Source organism: Esox lucius, chromosome 3 (assembly GCF_011004845.1).
Source record: "Esox lucius isolate fEsoLuc1 chromosome 3, fEsoLuc1.pri, whole genome shotgun sequence".
Lineage (NCBI taxonomy): Eukaryota > Metazoa > Chordata > Actinopteri > Esociformes > Esocidae > Esox > Esox lucius.
In genome coordinates this window covers 19,648,867-19,667,688 of record NC_047571.1, presented here as the reverse complement: position 1 = coordinate 19,667,688, position 18,822 = coordinate 19,648,867, and the positions used below count along the sequence as shown (strand labels likewise).

Sequence of the window (18,822 nt, the reverse complement as noted above, 5' to 3'; positions counted from 1 at the left end):
ACGCTCCCTGTTCAAAGACCCGGCAGAGCCAGAATAGGGTCGGTTTTGAGGGAGTGCGGGTTGGGGATGGCTTATATTAATCATAAGCCGTCAAGCTCTGGGTCGGCACATCAAACGAAACCCACCATTCAAAGGGTGTCTCTGGGCCGCAACGCCTCACAGCGCTGCCTCTGGGAGACGAAGACGCAGGATTTGCCAGACCTGGTTAAGGACCCCTCTCTCTAGGTCAGCCTCAGACTGTGCTTAAGTTGTTTGGTTGTGAGTGCATGCATTCCCACAATGCAAGTACACTACGCCCGTACACACTCCCAGATTGAGGGCGTGTTTGAAAACACAGCTGCCCCAGATCCTGCTAATTAAGCAGCCTTTAAAAAGAGGCAGAGAAAAGTGGGGACAAAGGGGAGAGATGAATATTGATAGATGGAGAGAAATGGATATCGATATGGATATAGATGGAGTAAAACAAATATTGATAGATGTAGAGTTGAGATTTTAGAGTAGATACTGTAGATGTATGGATAGAGAGAGTTGGTGGATATAAATAGATACATGGAAGTAGAGAGATAGATGGATATAAATAGATACATGGATGTAGAGAGATAGATGGATGTAAACAGATACATGGATGTAGAGAGATAGATGGATATAAACAGATACATGGATGTAGAAAGATAGATGGATATAAACAGATACATGGATGTAGAGAGATAGATGGATATAAACAGATACATGGATGTAGAGAGATAGATGGATATAAATAGATACATGGATGTAGAGAGATAAATGGATATAAATAGATACATGGATGTAGAGAGATAGATGGATATAAATAGATACATGGATGTAGAGAGATAGATGGATATAAACAGATACATGGATGTAGAGAGATAGATGGATATAAATAGATACATGGATGTAGAGAGATAGATGGATATAAATAGATACATGGATGTAAAGAGACAGATGGATATAAATAGATACATGGCTGTAGAGAGATAGATGGATATAAATAGAAACATGGATGTAGAGAGATAGATGGATATAAACAGATACATGGATGTAGAGAGATAGATGGATATAAATAGATACATGGTTATAGAGATAGATGGATATAAATAGATACATGGATGTAGAGAGATAGATGGATATAAATAGATACATGGATGTAGAGAGATAGATGGATAGCCATAGATAGAGATTGATTCCAAGTTAGCACAATTCCTTGTAATGATCAGAACATTTTAAAATGGAAGATGTAAACAATGTACAGATTTAGTGACCATGGCCTGGCTACTTAAACAGGATGGCATAAAAGCACGGATGGTCAAAAGAGAAAGTTGAACATAAACAAAACGTCCTACACAATTGCTCTAAATATGAGCAGAAACTTTAAGAAATAATTGCCAGATTTCTTGAACCAAAACTTTGACATAGATAGATGAAAAGAGAGACAGAGAGAGAGAGGGAGAGATGGCTTCAAATGAATGGAGAGGGACAGATATTGATGGATGGAGTGAAAGATATACATTCATAGACATGGATATTGAGATAGAGATGGATCTTCAGCTCTGGAAAAGATTCAGAGACCGCTGCACATTTTTCTTTCCTTTCCAAAAAAGTTTAAAAGTAAAGTTTTGAGTGAGGATCAGAAGCGTTCAATTTGCAGGGGTCTCTTAATTTTAACCCTTCTGTTCCTCACTCAAAACCTTCCTTTTCAACTTTTTTGGGAAAGGAAAGAAAAAGGTGCAGTGGTCTCTTAGGTTTTTCTGGAGCTGTATGTAGATGGAATGAGCAATAGATAGACATTGTTGGAGAGAGACAGATATGGATTGAGAGAGAGGGAGAGAAGAGTATAGATAAACTGTTAAGGATTAAACCTTAGGAGAAAACAGAGAAAAAACGTCGCAGCTTTCTGGCCTGTCATTATTTGAGACAATAGCTCACACCATGTCACACATGAGCCCTGAACACTTCATTTCTCATTTGTTTTCTCTGTTATACATTTTACATTCTAATATTTTTCTTTTTGTTCTTGAAATATCCCACATTTATATTACTGCCAAAACATTTGGCAATAGGGGTAAGCATCCATTGAGGCCAATAAAGAACCTATTGAATATAGATCCGCAGAGATGGGAGAACAGGCCGGAACGACAATCATCTCTGCTCCACTCAATCAGGCCTTTATCCTGGACGTAAGCCTCACTTAAGTAAAAGGCATATGAGGTCTGTAGGAGTCTGAGAGCATAAAGAAAAGATTATCTGGGCTGACAACACCAAAATCAAATGATTAGGCCTGAATGCCAAATGTTATGTCTGGTGAAACAAAGGTACCGCCCATCACCTGGCTAATACCTTCTGTATAAACACTATCGGGGTGCTTCTTGGTGGCAAGGACTGGGGGACTGGTCAGGATTCAGTGGAATGCTGAACAGAACAAAATACATAAAGATTCTTGAGGAAAACCTGATCAAGAGTGAAGGATTTCCAACAAGCCCTCCAACAACAGAACAACAAAGACCCAAAACACACACTGTACTGTAGGCAAGACAGTGGAGGGTCAAATCTCTGAATGTCCTGAGTGACAAAGCCAAAGATTGGACTTAACCCCAAATGAGAATTTTTGGGGAGACCTGAAAATCGCAGTTCACTGATGCTCCCAATTCATTTTGACAGAGCTTGAAAGGATCTACCAGGAGGAATTGAAGAAACTGCCCAAATTCCTATGTGCATAGATGATAGAGGAATAACGATGAAGCTGTGATCGTTGCCCAAGGCACTGAATAAAATTTCAATAAATTCCCAACACTTGTCTTTGCTTTGTCATTATGGGGTAGCGTGTGTAGATTGATGGCAATATTTATTAATTAAATGAAGTCCACAACAGAACAAAACACGGATAAAGTGAATGGGTTGGAATACTTTCCAAAGGCTCAGTATATCAAGAGACTGATAGATACATACAAACACACATTGTTTCTATGGAAAGACTGACAAACACACAGAGATAGAAAAACAGACAGATTTTTGTTATATTGATTGTTAAATAGATAGAGAAGCCAAATCTGGGATGGCCTCAAAACATCTTGTAGATTTCGCTCACATAACAGGCTGCACAACTCTAAATCAAAGAGACTTGCAACCAAATCCTGTGGAACCTTGAAGGGCTCTGGGAGAGTGGACGGGAAAGAGAGAGGGAGGGAGATAGGGTTTAGGGGGGGAGAGAGAGGGAGAGGAAGATAGGGGTTAGGGGGGGGGGGAGAGAGAGAGAGAGGGAGGGAGAGATAGGGGGGTAGGGGGAGAGAGGGTGTGGGCTGCAGTCAGAAGTCCTCCAGATAAGGGCACTCTGCTCGACATCTCAGCCAGTTATACCCCACGGGCTGACAGAGAAAAGGTCAGCAGTCACAACATGTGCACTTCCAGAGGGTAGGGAGACCGGCACATCCCTCTCTTTAGACAAAAGACCAGTACTATTCCTCTAGTAAGACATCTATCATCAAACCACCAGCAGAAGCCTTCCTGATGTCTGCAGTTATCCAACCATTACAGCACACCTCCAAAGGCACTACGCTGACCCCACCGACGACGTGCGCACGTGCCGACCTCTTCGTCCGACTGCCAGAGTTCACAGTCGAAAGAAAGCACATGACAAAAACTGACCTCATTTGAATTCAGGTCTTTTTAGTCTACATAAAGACGCATTTAGACAAACTGGAATGTGTTCTGTACTGCTTAATTTCAACATCTCTTCACCGCATAACATCTCTCAACCAGCAGCCTTAGCTGTCAGAAGCCAACAGATCCTTCCCTTCTTCCACCTTGTTGTTACAGCAGAAAAGAGACATCTAATCTCATGGGGGAGGCTAAAAGGGAATGTGGAGATCTAAGTGAGGATAGAGAAATCCGATTGTGTTTGGTGTCACGCTGTAGCAATCCCGGTCCAGTAATAGGACAATTATGAGTGTGGAGAGGCGGAGCTGGGGACCAATGGAGGATGAAAGGGAGCGACAGAAACAGATAACTAATGGACAGGGTAAGGAAGGAAAGTAAACGGGCCTTCAAAACACATATTTCCTCCTTCCACTCCGTCATCTGTTCTTTCCCTCTCCTCCGCTGCTCTGAGCTCTTATTAGCCCATTTTTCTATGGCACTATCTCGGCCAATTCCTTCCTCTCCATTGCCCCTCCCTCCTTTTCCTCTGTACCTCCCTCATCTCCACCGCCCCTCCCACCATCTCGTCTGCCCCTCACACCATCTCCCCCGCCTCTCCATCATATACTCTGACCCTCACTCTATGTCCTCTGCATCTCCCAACATTTCCTTTGCCCCTCCCTCCATCTCCTCTGCCCCTCCCTCCATCTCCTCTGCCCTTCCCTCCATCAATCTCAATCTCAATTCTATTTTAATTTAAACAGTTTATTTGCAGTTTATTGGTGTTTACATTGGGTAAAAGAGACAAATTAATTTAAATTATATTCCCTATGCATTGCCAAAGTGAAAAATAAGCAAGCTTGAAATGAATTATGTTTTATTATAATATTACACACAACATTTGGACATGTTATTAATATTAAGTGTGTACAGTCTTGTAGCAATTCACAAATAATTACAATTAAGTATGACATGGGTTATGTGTGCAATATAGTTTATACCCCACTAGTTGCCCATTTCTTAAGCCAGCGGGAAACAAATCTTGATGTTGTGACTACACTTCGCAGTATTTACAGGAGTTGATTCATGTTTAATTTGATTTGAAATTCTTGGGTGGATCTGAAATATCTAAGTAAAGTAAATGGGTCTATGTCTAAGTGAATGGGCTTCTAATGCAGCAGGACAAAGTGCAGCTCCACATCCACCATAATTTCTGGGCAGCATGTGCTCTCGAGCGCCTCGTCTGCTTAAGGTGGCCTCTATTGATTAAAGACCCATGCACACTCTGTACATAATTAAGGTTGTTCTTAATTTTTCTATGTTTTTCTTCCATCTCCTTCCTGTTTTTGAAAAGGTTACTTCAGGAGTCGGCATTGATCTTGCGTGCCCTCTATGTGTGTACATATGCCATCATTGACAGACAATAACATTGTCCCATTGCCCAACCCTAGTATATACCAGTCTGTGTTTGAATGGCAGGGCGTGTTTATGTGCTTGTTTGTGTGTCTGGGGGTATGCTGGTACACTTGGTGACGTTGCCCTTGGCACAGTGCAGAGCATACCATGTGTCTGTCAGAATGAAATGCACCAGGATGGGGAGACTGGGGGGACAGTGTGAATGCTGGTACAGTAGATCCACACAGACAGCTGGATACCAGCTCAACTCCAGGGGGAGAAAGAGAGAGAGAGAAAGAGAGAGAGAGAGAGAGAGAGAGAGAGAGAGAGAGAGGGAGAGGAACAAAAAATGTAGCCTAGCAGTCAACTGACAGCAACCAAAATGTTACTAGATTGACTCGTGAAGCTAGCAAGGTGAAAAATCTGCTGTTCTGTCTTTGACCAAAACAGTTAACCCAAACTGCACCTGTAAGCCCTGGATAAGAGCATCTGTTAAATGATTGAAATGTATAAAACAGCCTGCTCACTGCATGTATGTTTCAGTACACTGTGTTCCAAAACTCTGTCCATTTTACTGGGCATCACGCCATGTTACACCTTATGTATTTTGAGAAGTTGCATCAGCCAAACCCGCCACGATCAGCATTCTCGTAAAGGCCTAACTGAGTTCTGTGGGTTACAGAACGGAGCAGAGTGGTTCGATACAGTTTGGTACGTTGAGATAAAGATGGAGGAAGTGGGTGGGGGCAAGATGAGCGATGATGAAGAGGTAGAGTAGCGAGAGACCAGGGAGGGGGAAGGGTGACGGGAGATTAATACAGAAGGACAGATACTGAGAAAAAGAAACAAAGGCTACACAGCGACAGAAACTGAGGGGTGGCAGTAATGACAGTAGTGAGACAAACAAGGAAGTGAGAAAAGGGTTGTTAACCAATGAGAGAGGGGACATGGCATAGAGGAAGAAGACAGACACAAAAGACAGAAATAGAGTAAATAGATTTTCTGCCCACTCTGAACTCCCCTGAGTGTCTTCTCTCACGCCAGCACCAGTTAACACTCAGCAAGAAAGAGAAAATGGTCTCTACACTCTACCACCCTGGTGTCCTGTGTGTGTGTGTCAACTGATATGGGTGACTAATTGACGGTCTCAATAGCAGCAGTGTCCAACAGTGTGTGTGTGTGTGTGTGTGTATGTGTTTGTGTGTTTGCTGGCTCGCAAGCTGCTAGGACACCTCTGAATCTGCCCACACACCCTCGGGCACACCGACTGGCATGAGCACATGCAAGCGCAGGCGCGCGCGCACACACACACACACACACACACACACAAACACACACCAAGCCCTCGCCTCTGGCATTAGAGGCACACTGCCACTTCTAATAAAGGTTGTGTGTGTGTGTGTGTGTGTGTGTGTGCGCTTGGGCCACTGAGCTTGAATGATTTTAGATTGATTGTTCTGGTTTGAAATACATAGCACTGACTGAGGTAAAACCTCATTTCTGACAGTAGAGTTTGATTGTCATAGGGCCTCACCAGTATCCTGTCCTCCAATTTGCCGTTCTTGGTGTCCTGCTTCACAGCTCCAAGAAACTTGATGGATTGTTTATCAATGAGCCTCCTGATGCTCTCTGTAGACAGAATGAGTTAAAAAAATACAATTCTGCAAGTAAATTACTCACAGAAACTTACACCAGCAATTGTAATCAGTCTCTTGCACACACACTCCCTCACGCTCTCTCACACACATACATAAAAGGGAGAAAAAAAACTGTTCATGCTTAGTCGCAGAAAGGGAACTGGTCCAATGACATGATACTGAATGGTGGTACGTAATGTTATGAGACAAGAGCACCAGGGCTAAGGAAACAGCTCTAGCAAAATGTTACATGAAAGGAAGTCTGATCAAAGTTTGATAAAAACAGTCGTACATAATTCTATGACACATCCAAACGAAAGCATTGAAACACAGCCACTGCTGTTACAGAACATCTACAGAAAAATCTTCATTCTCACAAGTCACATTCAATCACACTCATGAACCCAGGTCTTTAAAATCCTCACACAGCCTGAGCTCCCCCAGCTGAAAAAGAGGGGGATGGAGAAAGAGGAGGGAGAGATGGGGAAGGATCAGAGAACGACGAACAGAGAGTTAATGCAGCTGTAATCGACGTTAATCTCTGTAAAACCCAATCACTTAAAGCCGTTAACACAGGGCTTTCCCACAGACTGCCCGGGACCAGCAGCATATGCTGCCCACCATTCAAGAGAGGACCAGGGAATGAGAGAAAGAGAGAGACCGGAGAGGATCAGTTAAAACCCTGCCTTGATGGTCTAATGGAGCTGCTCTTTCTCCACTTCCCTCTTCGTTCTCTAAGCTGCGACAGGTTAATCACCATTTAGATAGGACCAGGTGGAGAGGGGACAGAAAAACAAACAAGGGATTGCCGTCACCATAATTAAAAGTGAGACACCGTTCTAACACCCTTCTGTCCAATGGTGTCAGTCAGTGAATCTGTCAGGGTGTGTGTGTGTGTGTGTGTGTCAGAAAATAAAATGTTGTTGGCCCACACGTGTAACCAGTGTTAGTGTTGTCAAAAATGTTAATTGTCAGTGTCCCAGGTGTGTGGTAATATATCAGGGTTTGTGTGTGTTAAGCAGTAGGAGCTAAGCACTGCACACCTTCAGGGCATTATAAGATCTTTTCAGTGAAGAGAACCAGCATCTCAATGCAGAAAGTCATGCCTGCATGCATGTTTCACACAAAATGCTTACTCCCTCACAACACCCACACACACACACACACACACACACACACACACACACACACACACACTCAAAGGCAAAGGCATTAAAGGGATAGTTAATCCAAATTAAAAAATTGCATGTTTCCTAATCATGCAAACAGTCAAAGAGACAAGTTTTGACAGCAATCCATGCTCTGGTTTAAGGTCTTCAGCTTCCAAATGCACATGTTTAGCACAAATTCCAAGTCTGTGTATTGATATTATACTTTTTCATACAGGATGTCCAGATAATTGAAAAATATCTATTAATAATTCTGAAGCTTCACAAAGACAATTACAGATTTTCTGAACAATATGCATGGAAAATACTAATACCTTGACTTGTTATGTGCCACAATGTACGGATAATACCACGTTTCATATTTAAATAACATATACAGGACCTTACAAATATGGGATAACTATTATGACATGATGCATTCAAAAAAAAATCTTTCATCAGTAACAGAACCACAAATCTAAAAATAAAACCAAAAGTGCCATGGAAAGTCAACCAATATGACTTGCTGTCAAAAGTTGTCCACGGACTAGTGATTAAGAAAACCAATGTGTCATTTTGTAATTTTAGTTAACTAACACTTTAAAGCCATATCAAAGCTGATAAATGTACAGCTAGCACGTATTTGCTGTAACGCACGCATTTGCAGTAACGCACTACCAACTCGATCTGGAGATCAAAGAACCGTTTACGGTATGATTGCAGGAAATACAAAGCAGGTAACTGAACCAAAGCAACCTCAACGTATTTTTCGATTCTTTATCGATAGGATTAGGGTAATAGGTTATCATTAATCTATTGACGTGGGCTTCTACAGTCATTAAAATAACCTGCCCAGGAAGAACGTTATTTGCCTGCGGCACTTGACAGATCCGAAACAAACGCAAAAGGCTACATTTCAAACAGAGTTTAATAAAATAACCATTCGTGCTAAGAACATTCAGTTGATTTTTAAAAGCGCAGATTTGTGTTTACCTGTAATTTCCCTGTTGATGTTAATGAAACCTGCAGCGGTGGTCTCTTTAGAGGCCATGTCGGGGCTCTGACTCCCCTCTTCCCCTCACTTACTCCCTCTCTCCGTTTCTTACAGTATAATCAAGGGTAAGAGCGGCTGCGTTTCCACTGCCAATCCGAGTGTAGCGCAGGCTACTCCAGAGCCTATAAACATAATATCAGAGAGAGAGGGGGAGAGAGAGGGAGAGAGAGAGAGAGAAATGCGTCAGTGTCACAACGCAAGTGGCAAAGACGCAAGTGCCTCAGATATTTTACATTCAATATTTGAGGGAAAATTCCAAGTCTATTAGCTCGAATATTAAATAGCCTAATAGTGTCTCTTCTAAATAAAAAAGAAACTTAAGTTGACAAAATAAAAATTTAATTTAAGAAAATCTGTACAAAAAAATTCAGGGGAACCCATATGAACCTCTCTTCTATTGAAATGTTTGACCTAAAAGGGACTTTACAGTTTCATCAAGGGAGGTGATCACGTTCTCTTTTGTGCTGGTTGATGCTGAATCACTACATTCGCAGATAGCCATTAGGGTCCACTTACGATTTTTCCCGCAAAGAAAAGTTGCACCAATGAGAGAGCAGAATTCCTCACATGACTTTTTCAGCACAATGGAAATAGACCACTTTGGGCGTGCCAAAAGGAACGTCTGGGTTTCTATATCAGGTGCCCAACCCCATGGGGCTGAAGACCAAGTTGTATGACTTCCAATGAAATAATCCCACGAGTCACTGTCATCACTGCATCCGCAGCAGTGACATGTCTGTTGTGGAGTAAAGCATGCATGAGTGACATGAACTAAATCCCTTTGCAGTGCAAGTGAAGCTTGAGCTGGAGAATTGCAAAATCCGTGGGGGAATTGTAGGGGTATTGAATAGCCTAACTGAAAAAGGAGTTTGCCCTAACTATAGTCTGGTTCTTATGTTATTCCAGGCAAGCCATGTGTCTGTTAAAATATATTTTTTAATGATTTTGCTATGAGGATGGCTGATGTTTGGTGTTGAAATGTCAGTAATCTGTTCACATCTAATGCAATGGATTGAAGACAGCCAAAAGTTATTTATATCTGCCTTTTTTAATGACTGCTCCAACTACTCCTTGCCTCAAATTAGGCCTGCTTGGCAGTTCTTCTTGGTAAGCATCTACCATGACCCTAAATAACTCTGGATTATTATATTTTTCAAATAGGCTACATCTTACCTGTCCATTATTATGAAATCACCTTCAAAAAAACTAAAACCTTCTGGAAAAATGCAGTGCAAATACACTGTAGGTCGTGAATTATTTTGTAACTTATCTACGGATAATCATTGTTCATTGTAAAAAAACATTTACATTTAAATTGTAAAAAAATCACTTTCCTTGAAGACACCCCCATTGCTCCACTGATAGCCAGAGTAGACTAAAGAGCAATAACGGTCTGTAGGTGGAATGAAATAAAAATGGGAGAAGCTCATTTATATTACTATTATTTGTCTATTTGTGATTGGAATTGTTTTTGTTGAATGTGAGCTGCCAGGACACGTCTCACTGTCACTCAGTGTGAGGCTCCTGTTTGCTATAAACAACGCTGTTGGCAAGTTCTGCTCTCTGTCTGTAGCAGCAGCTGGAGCGAAGAGGAAGTGCAGTGATGGGTGCGCACAAAAACAGCACACCACAGATGACTCTGAAACTAATGGCTTCAAGAGATGACTGTCACACTAATGGCAGTCCAGAGATGACTGTCACACTAATGGCAGTCCAGAGATGACCAACACAAAAAGAGCTGCTTTAAAAAGTAGCTGAATTTGTCACTATACTGTTTTATCAATAAAAGTATCAAGAGTGCTCTTAAAGGTTGCTAAATGTAGATCTAAAGGTGCATCATTACTAGAAACTTGTGTCTGGGCTGAGCCTGGAATTATTCCTACTAGGAGTCTTTTGTTTGCATATGTTTTGTACTACATTTGAGCAACATAAAAAGGGTGCAACTCTGTAGCATTTGTCCCACCCCCCAAAAATTACATCTATGAACAATTCCCCAATCCACAACTTTTCAATAGAATTAAAACAGAATGTCAAGAAATAGCCATACTTCCTATGGAGCCAGGTTATTTTGTGAGCTGGATGATTGTCAATAATGATGCATGTGTGAGAGAAGACTTGTGTATGTCTCTAGGGAGAGACCCCAGCGAATGGTGCAGCAGGGGACGGGGCACTGCGGCTTACGGTTCTGGTTCAGGCTCTAAATGTTTCTCTGTGAGGAAGCTTCTTTCCTTGTCCATTTCTACAGCACCTGTGCAGATGGGAAGACATGAAGCCTCTGTAGACTACTGAGGTGGCGCCTTCCCTGGTGAGGTTAGCTGAGGTGAGGTGACAGGATGACATGGAGGCCAGGTTTCACTGGATTAAAGACTGCAGCTGTTCACAAAGACACACTGGAAAGTATGATCTCATCCTTTATTCATGAATGCATCTCAGAGATGGGAGCAGCAAGGTCCTCTGTGTGCTCTCACATGCTCTCTGTCTGAATGGATGGAAAGCATTTTATGACTGAACACAATGATTCAGAAAACGGGGTATTCCCCAAAAATATGCATGTTCTTTTGACTATCATGCATGGTCCTATAAAATGATTGGGATGGGCACTTAAATTATGTGTTTGACTTATACGGCTTAAGCTTAGCGGAAGAAAATAGGCAACTGTATCCATTTCATCATTTTAGGCCTTGATCTTTTCCTGACTGTCTACATCAGGATGTGTGAAACAGGATAACGCAGCAACGCTTAATTTGCTGCTCTATAGTGTCATTACTGATGATGTGCTGCCCTCACCTGGTCAGACAAGGTAAAATCATTTCCCATTTCTCTTTTCATAAGCGTTGGCAGAAATTGGAAAAGTATATAGCCAAATTATTTACTAATCTTATTCACTGTGCTGAATACATTCTTTACAATGAAAAGCCCTTTTCATCATAGTGAGTGCTTATTTCAAAACAAATCAGTGATGAGGGCAGACTATGGACCTTACACTGCCATAAACCCTCAACCTCTGGCCCAACGCATTATAGGCTAAGGTTCAAAGTTCACAGCAAGACAGATTTAAAGCAGAATAGGCTGTCAGTCATAAGTATACAGAAAACGTCTGTGTTCCATAGTCTTAACTCTGGATGTAAGACCAAGGTAAGGATGTACAATATGCACTATGGTCATTAATTAATTACACTGTTGATATAAAGATTTAATAAATGAAACACAAAATGTGGCATATTTATGAAATGTTGTAGCCTTACTCTGGACTTTAAGGTCCCAGCGGTTCATCTTTAAGTGCTATAAAGATGACGTTTTCTCATGTTTCTTTACCACTTACTCTACAATATTTAGTTATAATATAGTGTTCTATTTAGATTTATTTTATAATTTAACCCATTTGTTCTCATAATTTCTTACAATGTCCTTCAAGCACATTCAGCAAGAGTGTTTTTCTTCTTATCCCATTGCTTGCTTACCCAAGATGTCAGCTGGTACCAACACGCTTGGAGGAGAGTGCTCCTCCTGGCTAAAAACCACAATTAGTTTGAAGCTGCTTGATCTCGCATTAGGAGTTGTTAGAGCAAAGCGTCCCTGGTTGACACTATGTATAATTACAACTTATCAATAAAGAAAAACATAAATATGACTCACAATTTTCTCAAAACATATATGTTGAAATTGACGAAAGTGATTGCTTTCCAAAATCATTTTTCAATTTCATTATTAATACAGTCATGGCCAAAATTATTGTCTCTTTCTTCAAGTAACTCACAATTGTCTAAAAAAATAAGTTGAAATTGATAAAGAAAATGTAATTGATTAAATGGTCTCCACAATTCTTTTTCAATTTCACTGTTAACCTAATACACCCTTTCAAATCAAACACCCTAGACTCAATATTTTGTAGCACAGCCTTTGGCCAAAATAATTTCCATCAAGCACCTTCAGACATGTACTGGCAGTTTGACCTAGTCCTCAAGGCTTTCAGATCCAGGGCAGCAAAGCGACACCAAAACATCACTGAACCTCTTCAATGTTTGGCTGTGGGGAAGGTCATTTTTTCTTTGAAGGCTTCATTTTGTTTTCTGTAAATATAGAGATAGTGTTCATTACCAAAAAGTTCAGATTTTGGTCCAACCTGTTTATAGAAGATGCTCCCAGGAGGATTGTGACTTGTTCAGGTGTGTCTCTCTCTCAGCAGTGGGGTCATCCTTGGTCTATAACAATCCTTTGCTTTGGTCAAAGTGTCTCTTGCGGCCATGTCCAAGTTGTCAGGCTTCAGTGGCATGGGCCTTACACACATGTTGATTGCATGTGATGGAAGACAGAACTTTAAGGTCTCTAAAGATGGCATGGCTATAATATTGTGTTAGAAAAATCGTATTCTTTTTTTTTTCTTCATGCTCATTGCTGTGCAAATAGGGATACAAAACTGTGTGAATGAACTATTAACATGTACAGGCACAATCACCCGTGAGTTGGAATTATTTCAAACTATTTCTATAATGTGCCAATAACATCGTCAAGCCAGTTTTATGAATTATCTTTCGAAGATTTTGTAAATTTTTAAGATATTTTTTGTTTTGTTTAACTGCATACCAAATAAATACATGTGGAAACGTGAAGATTTTTGTAATTTCAAAACTTGTCTAGACAAAATGCTGCATTATTTGAATTAGGTGCAAGAGTGCCAATCTGTTTGGCCACAATTGTATATATATAAAAATAAAATCCATAATTCAACAAAGTAAATTGCATGAAATCAAACAAATTATTTTTTTTGTCTGGGTTTTGTGAAGAAATGTTTACTCAGGAGATTAGTACCAAGCAACCTTAGAACTGAAAGCAAATATGCAAGGTCTTTCAAAAATCTTTCAAAAACGCCTGCAGTATGAATTCTACAATTTAAGCATCACACAAAATAGTCATACTTGAAGAACTTGATATTGTAATATCAAGAGATCTTCCTGCTCAGACAAGTACCTTCAAATCTGCAAAAACAAAAGAACAGAGGCCACTAAACAGAACACAGACACTTAAACAAGATGTGAAAAGAAGCATGTCTGGTTTTGATAAGCCAAAAGACTTCTCTCAACTGAGCTCTCATCATAGAATATTGTGATATTGGAGTATGATAAACAAACACTCTCACAGAAATGTAATGTTAGGTCTTTGGGTTCATCAGCCTTTCATCCTCTTTTGTTGTGCACAAGGAGAGGAGAACATGGCGGAACTGTTTCAGGGCAATTCTTCAGAAAAATACGGTAGAACTTTATACACAGGAATGCCTGCATATCCCCATAGTTCACTGAAATACATTCAGTTAAAAAGACATCTCAGCCTGGGAGACCCAGGAGGTTTGTATCATGTTTACCAGATATTTAGGATACTGACTCAATATAAACGCAACAATTTAAAAGGTTATACTGAATTATAGTCCCTAAATGGATATCAGTCATTTTACATGTATTCATTAGACCCTAATCTGTGGACTTCACAAGAGAATGTGTCTACTTAAATTGGTTACAATGCCAAACTGCAATCAGGTCAAGATCTTGGTGTGCACCACATGCTTGCAAATGAGCTTTCCTGAGATGGTTTCTGAACGTTTGAGCAGAAACGTTTTGTGTCTGGTCTCAGACAATACCTAAGTGAAGAAGACAGTTACAAAAGTGCCAATATTAGAGTGGCCTTTTATTTTCCCCAGCACAAGGTGAAGCTGTGAAATGACCATGCAGTTTAATCATAGTCTTCATAGGCCATCTTGGGTTGGATTAACTTGGCAAAGGAAAAATGCTTACTAACAGGTTAAACACATTTTGGCACAATAAGTCAAAGAAACATTATTTGTGGACGTATTTTTTTGTTCAGATGTTTGTGTACATTGTGTACTATTAGCATGCTTGCTTTAATTATGACAGAGGGGTAGAATAGTTAGCATAGCTAGCCATCACTGGTTGAAGTTGTAGTAGCTTTTGAGTGTGATGGAGTTTAAGCGTGACTCTGAAAGGAATGTATCTAATTCAGGGAAGTTATTTTTAAAAAGAACGAGTCAACTGTGTCTGTTACCACAATGACAGTCTTGTGGTCTTTATGGTTTCACATGATGACACACTTGTCACACTTAACACACTGTCAGATTCATTCTGTTTCCTTCTATTCTGTCATTTAGCCACCAGCTAATGAAGTCCTCCTGGCTGCACCTTCCCAGTTAGAGGATTAATTTGCCTTGCATTGCCTGGTCCCCAGGTTCAGAGAAGTCATATCCCATTGGTCCTAAGGAGAAATCTCCATTCATCCAGTGCAACATTAAACTTGGCAAAAGACACTGCTGAGGGCGCATCTAGATGATTACTGTGGCTGCAATCCTTTAAACAGAGACCATGAACATGAACAAACAGAAACAGTAACATTGAGATTTTTGCCAGATTTTTTTTACATATCATATTGGCAAACACAAAGGAAAGTCCAACCAGGTGACAGCATTCAGCTAGCATACACACAGTTATTAGACAGCTGAATTCAGGACAGTGAACCTGAGAATACTTTACTGTATTTACTTGAAATCTTCATGTCGTTTCCACCAGGTGGCAGTAGCGTCTCATGCTGACTCATGCTGTAGACATACATGATGTGATGTACTTGGGTGGTTACTAGAGTGTACGGGTCAAGAGCGTTATCTTTCCACGCTCTGCGTCATAAGAACTACTGCAGGAAAGAAGATCATTTTCCATAGCTCTTTGAATAGGGAGGATGCAATATCCTTTTATTAGTTACTATTCCAGTCACTACATTTGTTAACAAACCAATTTGATAGCTGGCCCTTCACCCATTAACAGTGTATTGTTCACCCATTATCATTTATCTGTTATTGTGTTATTGTTATTTTGTCACACTCCCCCCCACCAACACCACACACACACACACACACACTCCTTAATCACAGATATGATCACATAACAGTGCAGCCACACTCCCAGATAGCTATTCTGAGAAAAAAGACCATGACATTATCTGCTACTATTAAAGTTATAAATATTCTAGAGTCATATTTATTTATGTTCTTTTCAATGTAGACAATATCAGAACTCAGGCAAACATAGATGTATACATTTCTGCTATCTCCATGGGGATTTTAAATAGATATTGTCTGTACTTGGTAACTACTATAGAGCTGACAGTGTTTTTGTATAATTCTACCTTGCAGATTTCCTATAAGCACTGTCAGCTCCCAGTCCAGGTTTCTGTTTTGGCATAATAATGATATACAAAAGATGTCTCTTAGAATAACTTGATGTGAATTAATTGGTGAGATGACATTTAGGAAGTACCACATGCAATACGCTGTGGTTGCTGTGGATTGTTTAATATTAGAATACTATGTTTGTCTGAGGATTTGACATGTTTATTCAACTTGTGTATTGGAAAATGGCTTCAGCTTATTTTAGCATTATGTCCCATGAGCTAATATAATTTCAGTGAAACACTTGCTAGATAATTCATAGTTTAATAGTAATTCACTGTAATGTTGAATGAAGAAAAAAACGAAATGAAGTTGAAAGTAGACGTAAAACACACATGAACCTTAATATTTAGCATCATCCCAATCGGAAGGCTTTCATATCTCATGACCATTACTCCGGTGCTCCTTCCTCTACCCTATGAATGCTTTTAGAAAATAGGCCATGACACATTAGCTTGCTAACTAAATAACTAACTAACTGAATAAACTAACTAAACCTAAATCTATTCTCAGATCATCCCCTCAGCTCCTCACCTTCCCCCACCACCTGTCTTCTACACACTATAGATTCTCTGTCGACTTACTGTGGGGAGATCGAAGTCTAATTAAGATTTTAATGAAGATTTAATTTTCTACTTCAAACGAGCCACTGATTACAGCAACCAGTGTAACAGACACTGAGGGAGGACAAGGGGAGCGAGTAAGAGTGAGAGAGAGAAAGAGTGAGAGAGAGAGAGAAAGAGAGAGACAACGTGATAGAGAGAAAAAGACTGAAGGGAGGGCAAGTGCTCGACAGAAGGGAATAGATAGGGTTAAATGCAGTTCTTGTCTTAATTGAGGACAGGAAGTTCCTGTGTCCAAAAGTGACTTACAGTACTTCCATCCCAAACACACACACACACAGACACACACACACACACACAGTATGAATACACACGTTACACAGGCACTACTGGTGCTTTGGGGGAATCAGTGTGTCAGTTAGGATCAAACAGAATGAGGAATTTCCATGTAGTGGATTCCCACTGTAGTCACACCAGCCATGCACCCTGTGATATAATCCTGCAGCTCGCTGTGAAGGTACAGCAGGGGTAGGCAACTGACATCAGCCCCAGGACCATTTTAGACCAATTTGATGGTCAGAGGGCCGGAACATGATTAATATAATAAATGAAAGTACACTGCATATTGACCACAACTAAGCCCAACAACTGTATTTGAAAACAACCATAATGTAAAGATTCTTGTGTACATTAAGACGTGATCGCACAGTGTGTATTTGTTTTAGTGGGAATACTCTGGGACATATTTCCGCGCCACTAGCGTCGAGTACCCAGCAGTCCAGCCCAACTATCAGCTGTTGTCCCTTCGTCACTTGTTTTCGGGAAATTCAAACAATGGCATGTCCACAGTACGGCACATTCTGGATTTCTCTGGAAGTTCCCATCAGTCGATCAATTGTATTTTACATTTCCCCTTTTTACATCGGCAGTTTTCTTTTTAACCAGGGTTTCCCACCCTGTGGAACAGTGTGTAGAGTGGGAGCCTTCTTTTGCCCTGCAGCGCTGAACTGCTCTTCCCAGACAGGTCTATTCCATCCAAGCTCTATTATTAGTACAGTAGTATGTATTATCCAGACTCTAATTACTGTCAGCGTTCTGCCAGGGAACCTCACCTGCAGTTCAGTACTAGTGCAGTCAGAGTCTGATCTCCAGTAGTACTTCAGAGAGTGTCTGATCTCCAGCACTACTGCAGAGTGTCTGATCTCCAGTATTACCTCAGACCGTGTCGGATCTGTCTGGAACAGGGTGGCTGAGTCAAACTGGCTTGCAAGAGGGTACCATCACATGATTATCCATACATGGGCATCCATGACATGCTGCTGTGGGTCTGTGACACTAGAGTTTGTCCACCAAATTCTTTACCAAAGTGACCTAATCTATCCTTTTGCATCAAATATTTAGTCTAAATCTATAATGCATCTTCTTTTGTATTGACATCCAGTGAAACCAACTACAGTAGGGCTAAGAAGGCCTCTTTTGAGTGCTCTGCCTTACCAAAATGTTATGCAGTCAAGCTTTGTTCACAACTAATTATCCCCTTATTTAGTGATTGGATATTTACTCATTGCAATAACCATGGACTACTACCCTGCTGGGGAACTGAACAGGTCTCTGGCTATCAACAAACAGACTAAAAATGTGTTTTCCCCCAGGCAGTCCCATTACAATTAGCACTATTTAAAATGTCAAAAAAACAAAGGTCCTGGAGTACAGGCACAGTGCTGCCAAGATCAGGAAAAATCATTCTAGGTATAGGTTGTGTGCCTTGTCCTGTTCTATAGGAAGTACTGTATTTTTTCAGCCAATAACACTTTGTACTGTTGAGGCATGTTGTTTTGGTAGTCAGAAAGCAAGACACAAAGTGGTTTCATTTCTCAATTGTATAAGACATTTGGTGACCTTTCATCCTTCGTGCAAAAACATTTCCAATCCAAGGGATTATTGCTATCTACTCTGCATAAGGTAGTTTTTACAATTCTTCATAGATGTTAGCGAATACTTTTGCCAACAGAATTAATACTTGGTCTTTTATCTAGTCCTGTCAGATCAGACTGGCTTCATCCTTAAAAGGAAGTCATTTTTGAATCACAGGAATCTCTTCAATATAATGTATTTTCTGAGGTTACCTAATGTAGCTTGCTGTTTA

The 18,822-nt window shown here is 40.5% G+C and overlaps 1 protein-coding gene across 3 annotated transcripts in view; it reads right to left on the bottom strand.

The window, feature by feature from the left end:
* carmil3 (capping protein regulator and myosin 1 linker 3) overlaps window positions 1–9,033 on the bottom strand; it is a 55,248-nt gene extending 46,215 nt beyond the window's left edge. Inside the window, exons 1-2 of one of the 3 annotated variants that reach the window (XM_010889067.4) lie at window positions 8,825–9,033; window positions 6,581–6,675 (exon numbers count right to left, since the gene is read on the bottom strand). In XM_010889067.4, the coding sequence (XP_010887369.1) occupies window positions 6,581–6,675; window positions 8,825–8,882 (153 nt within the window). In that variant the 5' untranslated portion in view covers window positions 8,883–9,033. The remainder of the gene's footprint in view (window positions 1–6,580; window positions 6,676–8,824) is intronic. The other 2 variants (XM_010889059.4, XM_010889052.4) reach the window with 2 other exon arrangements.
* Window positions 9,034–18,822: the final 9,789 nt, after the last annotated feature.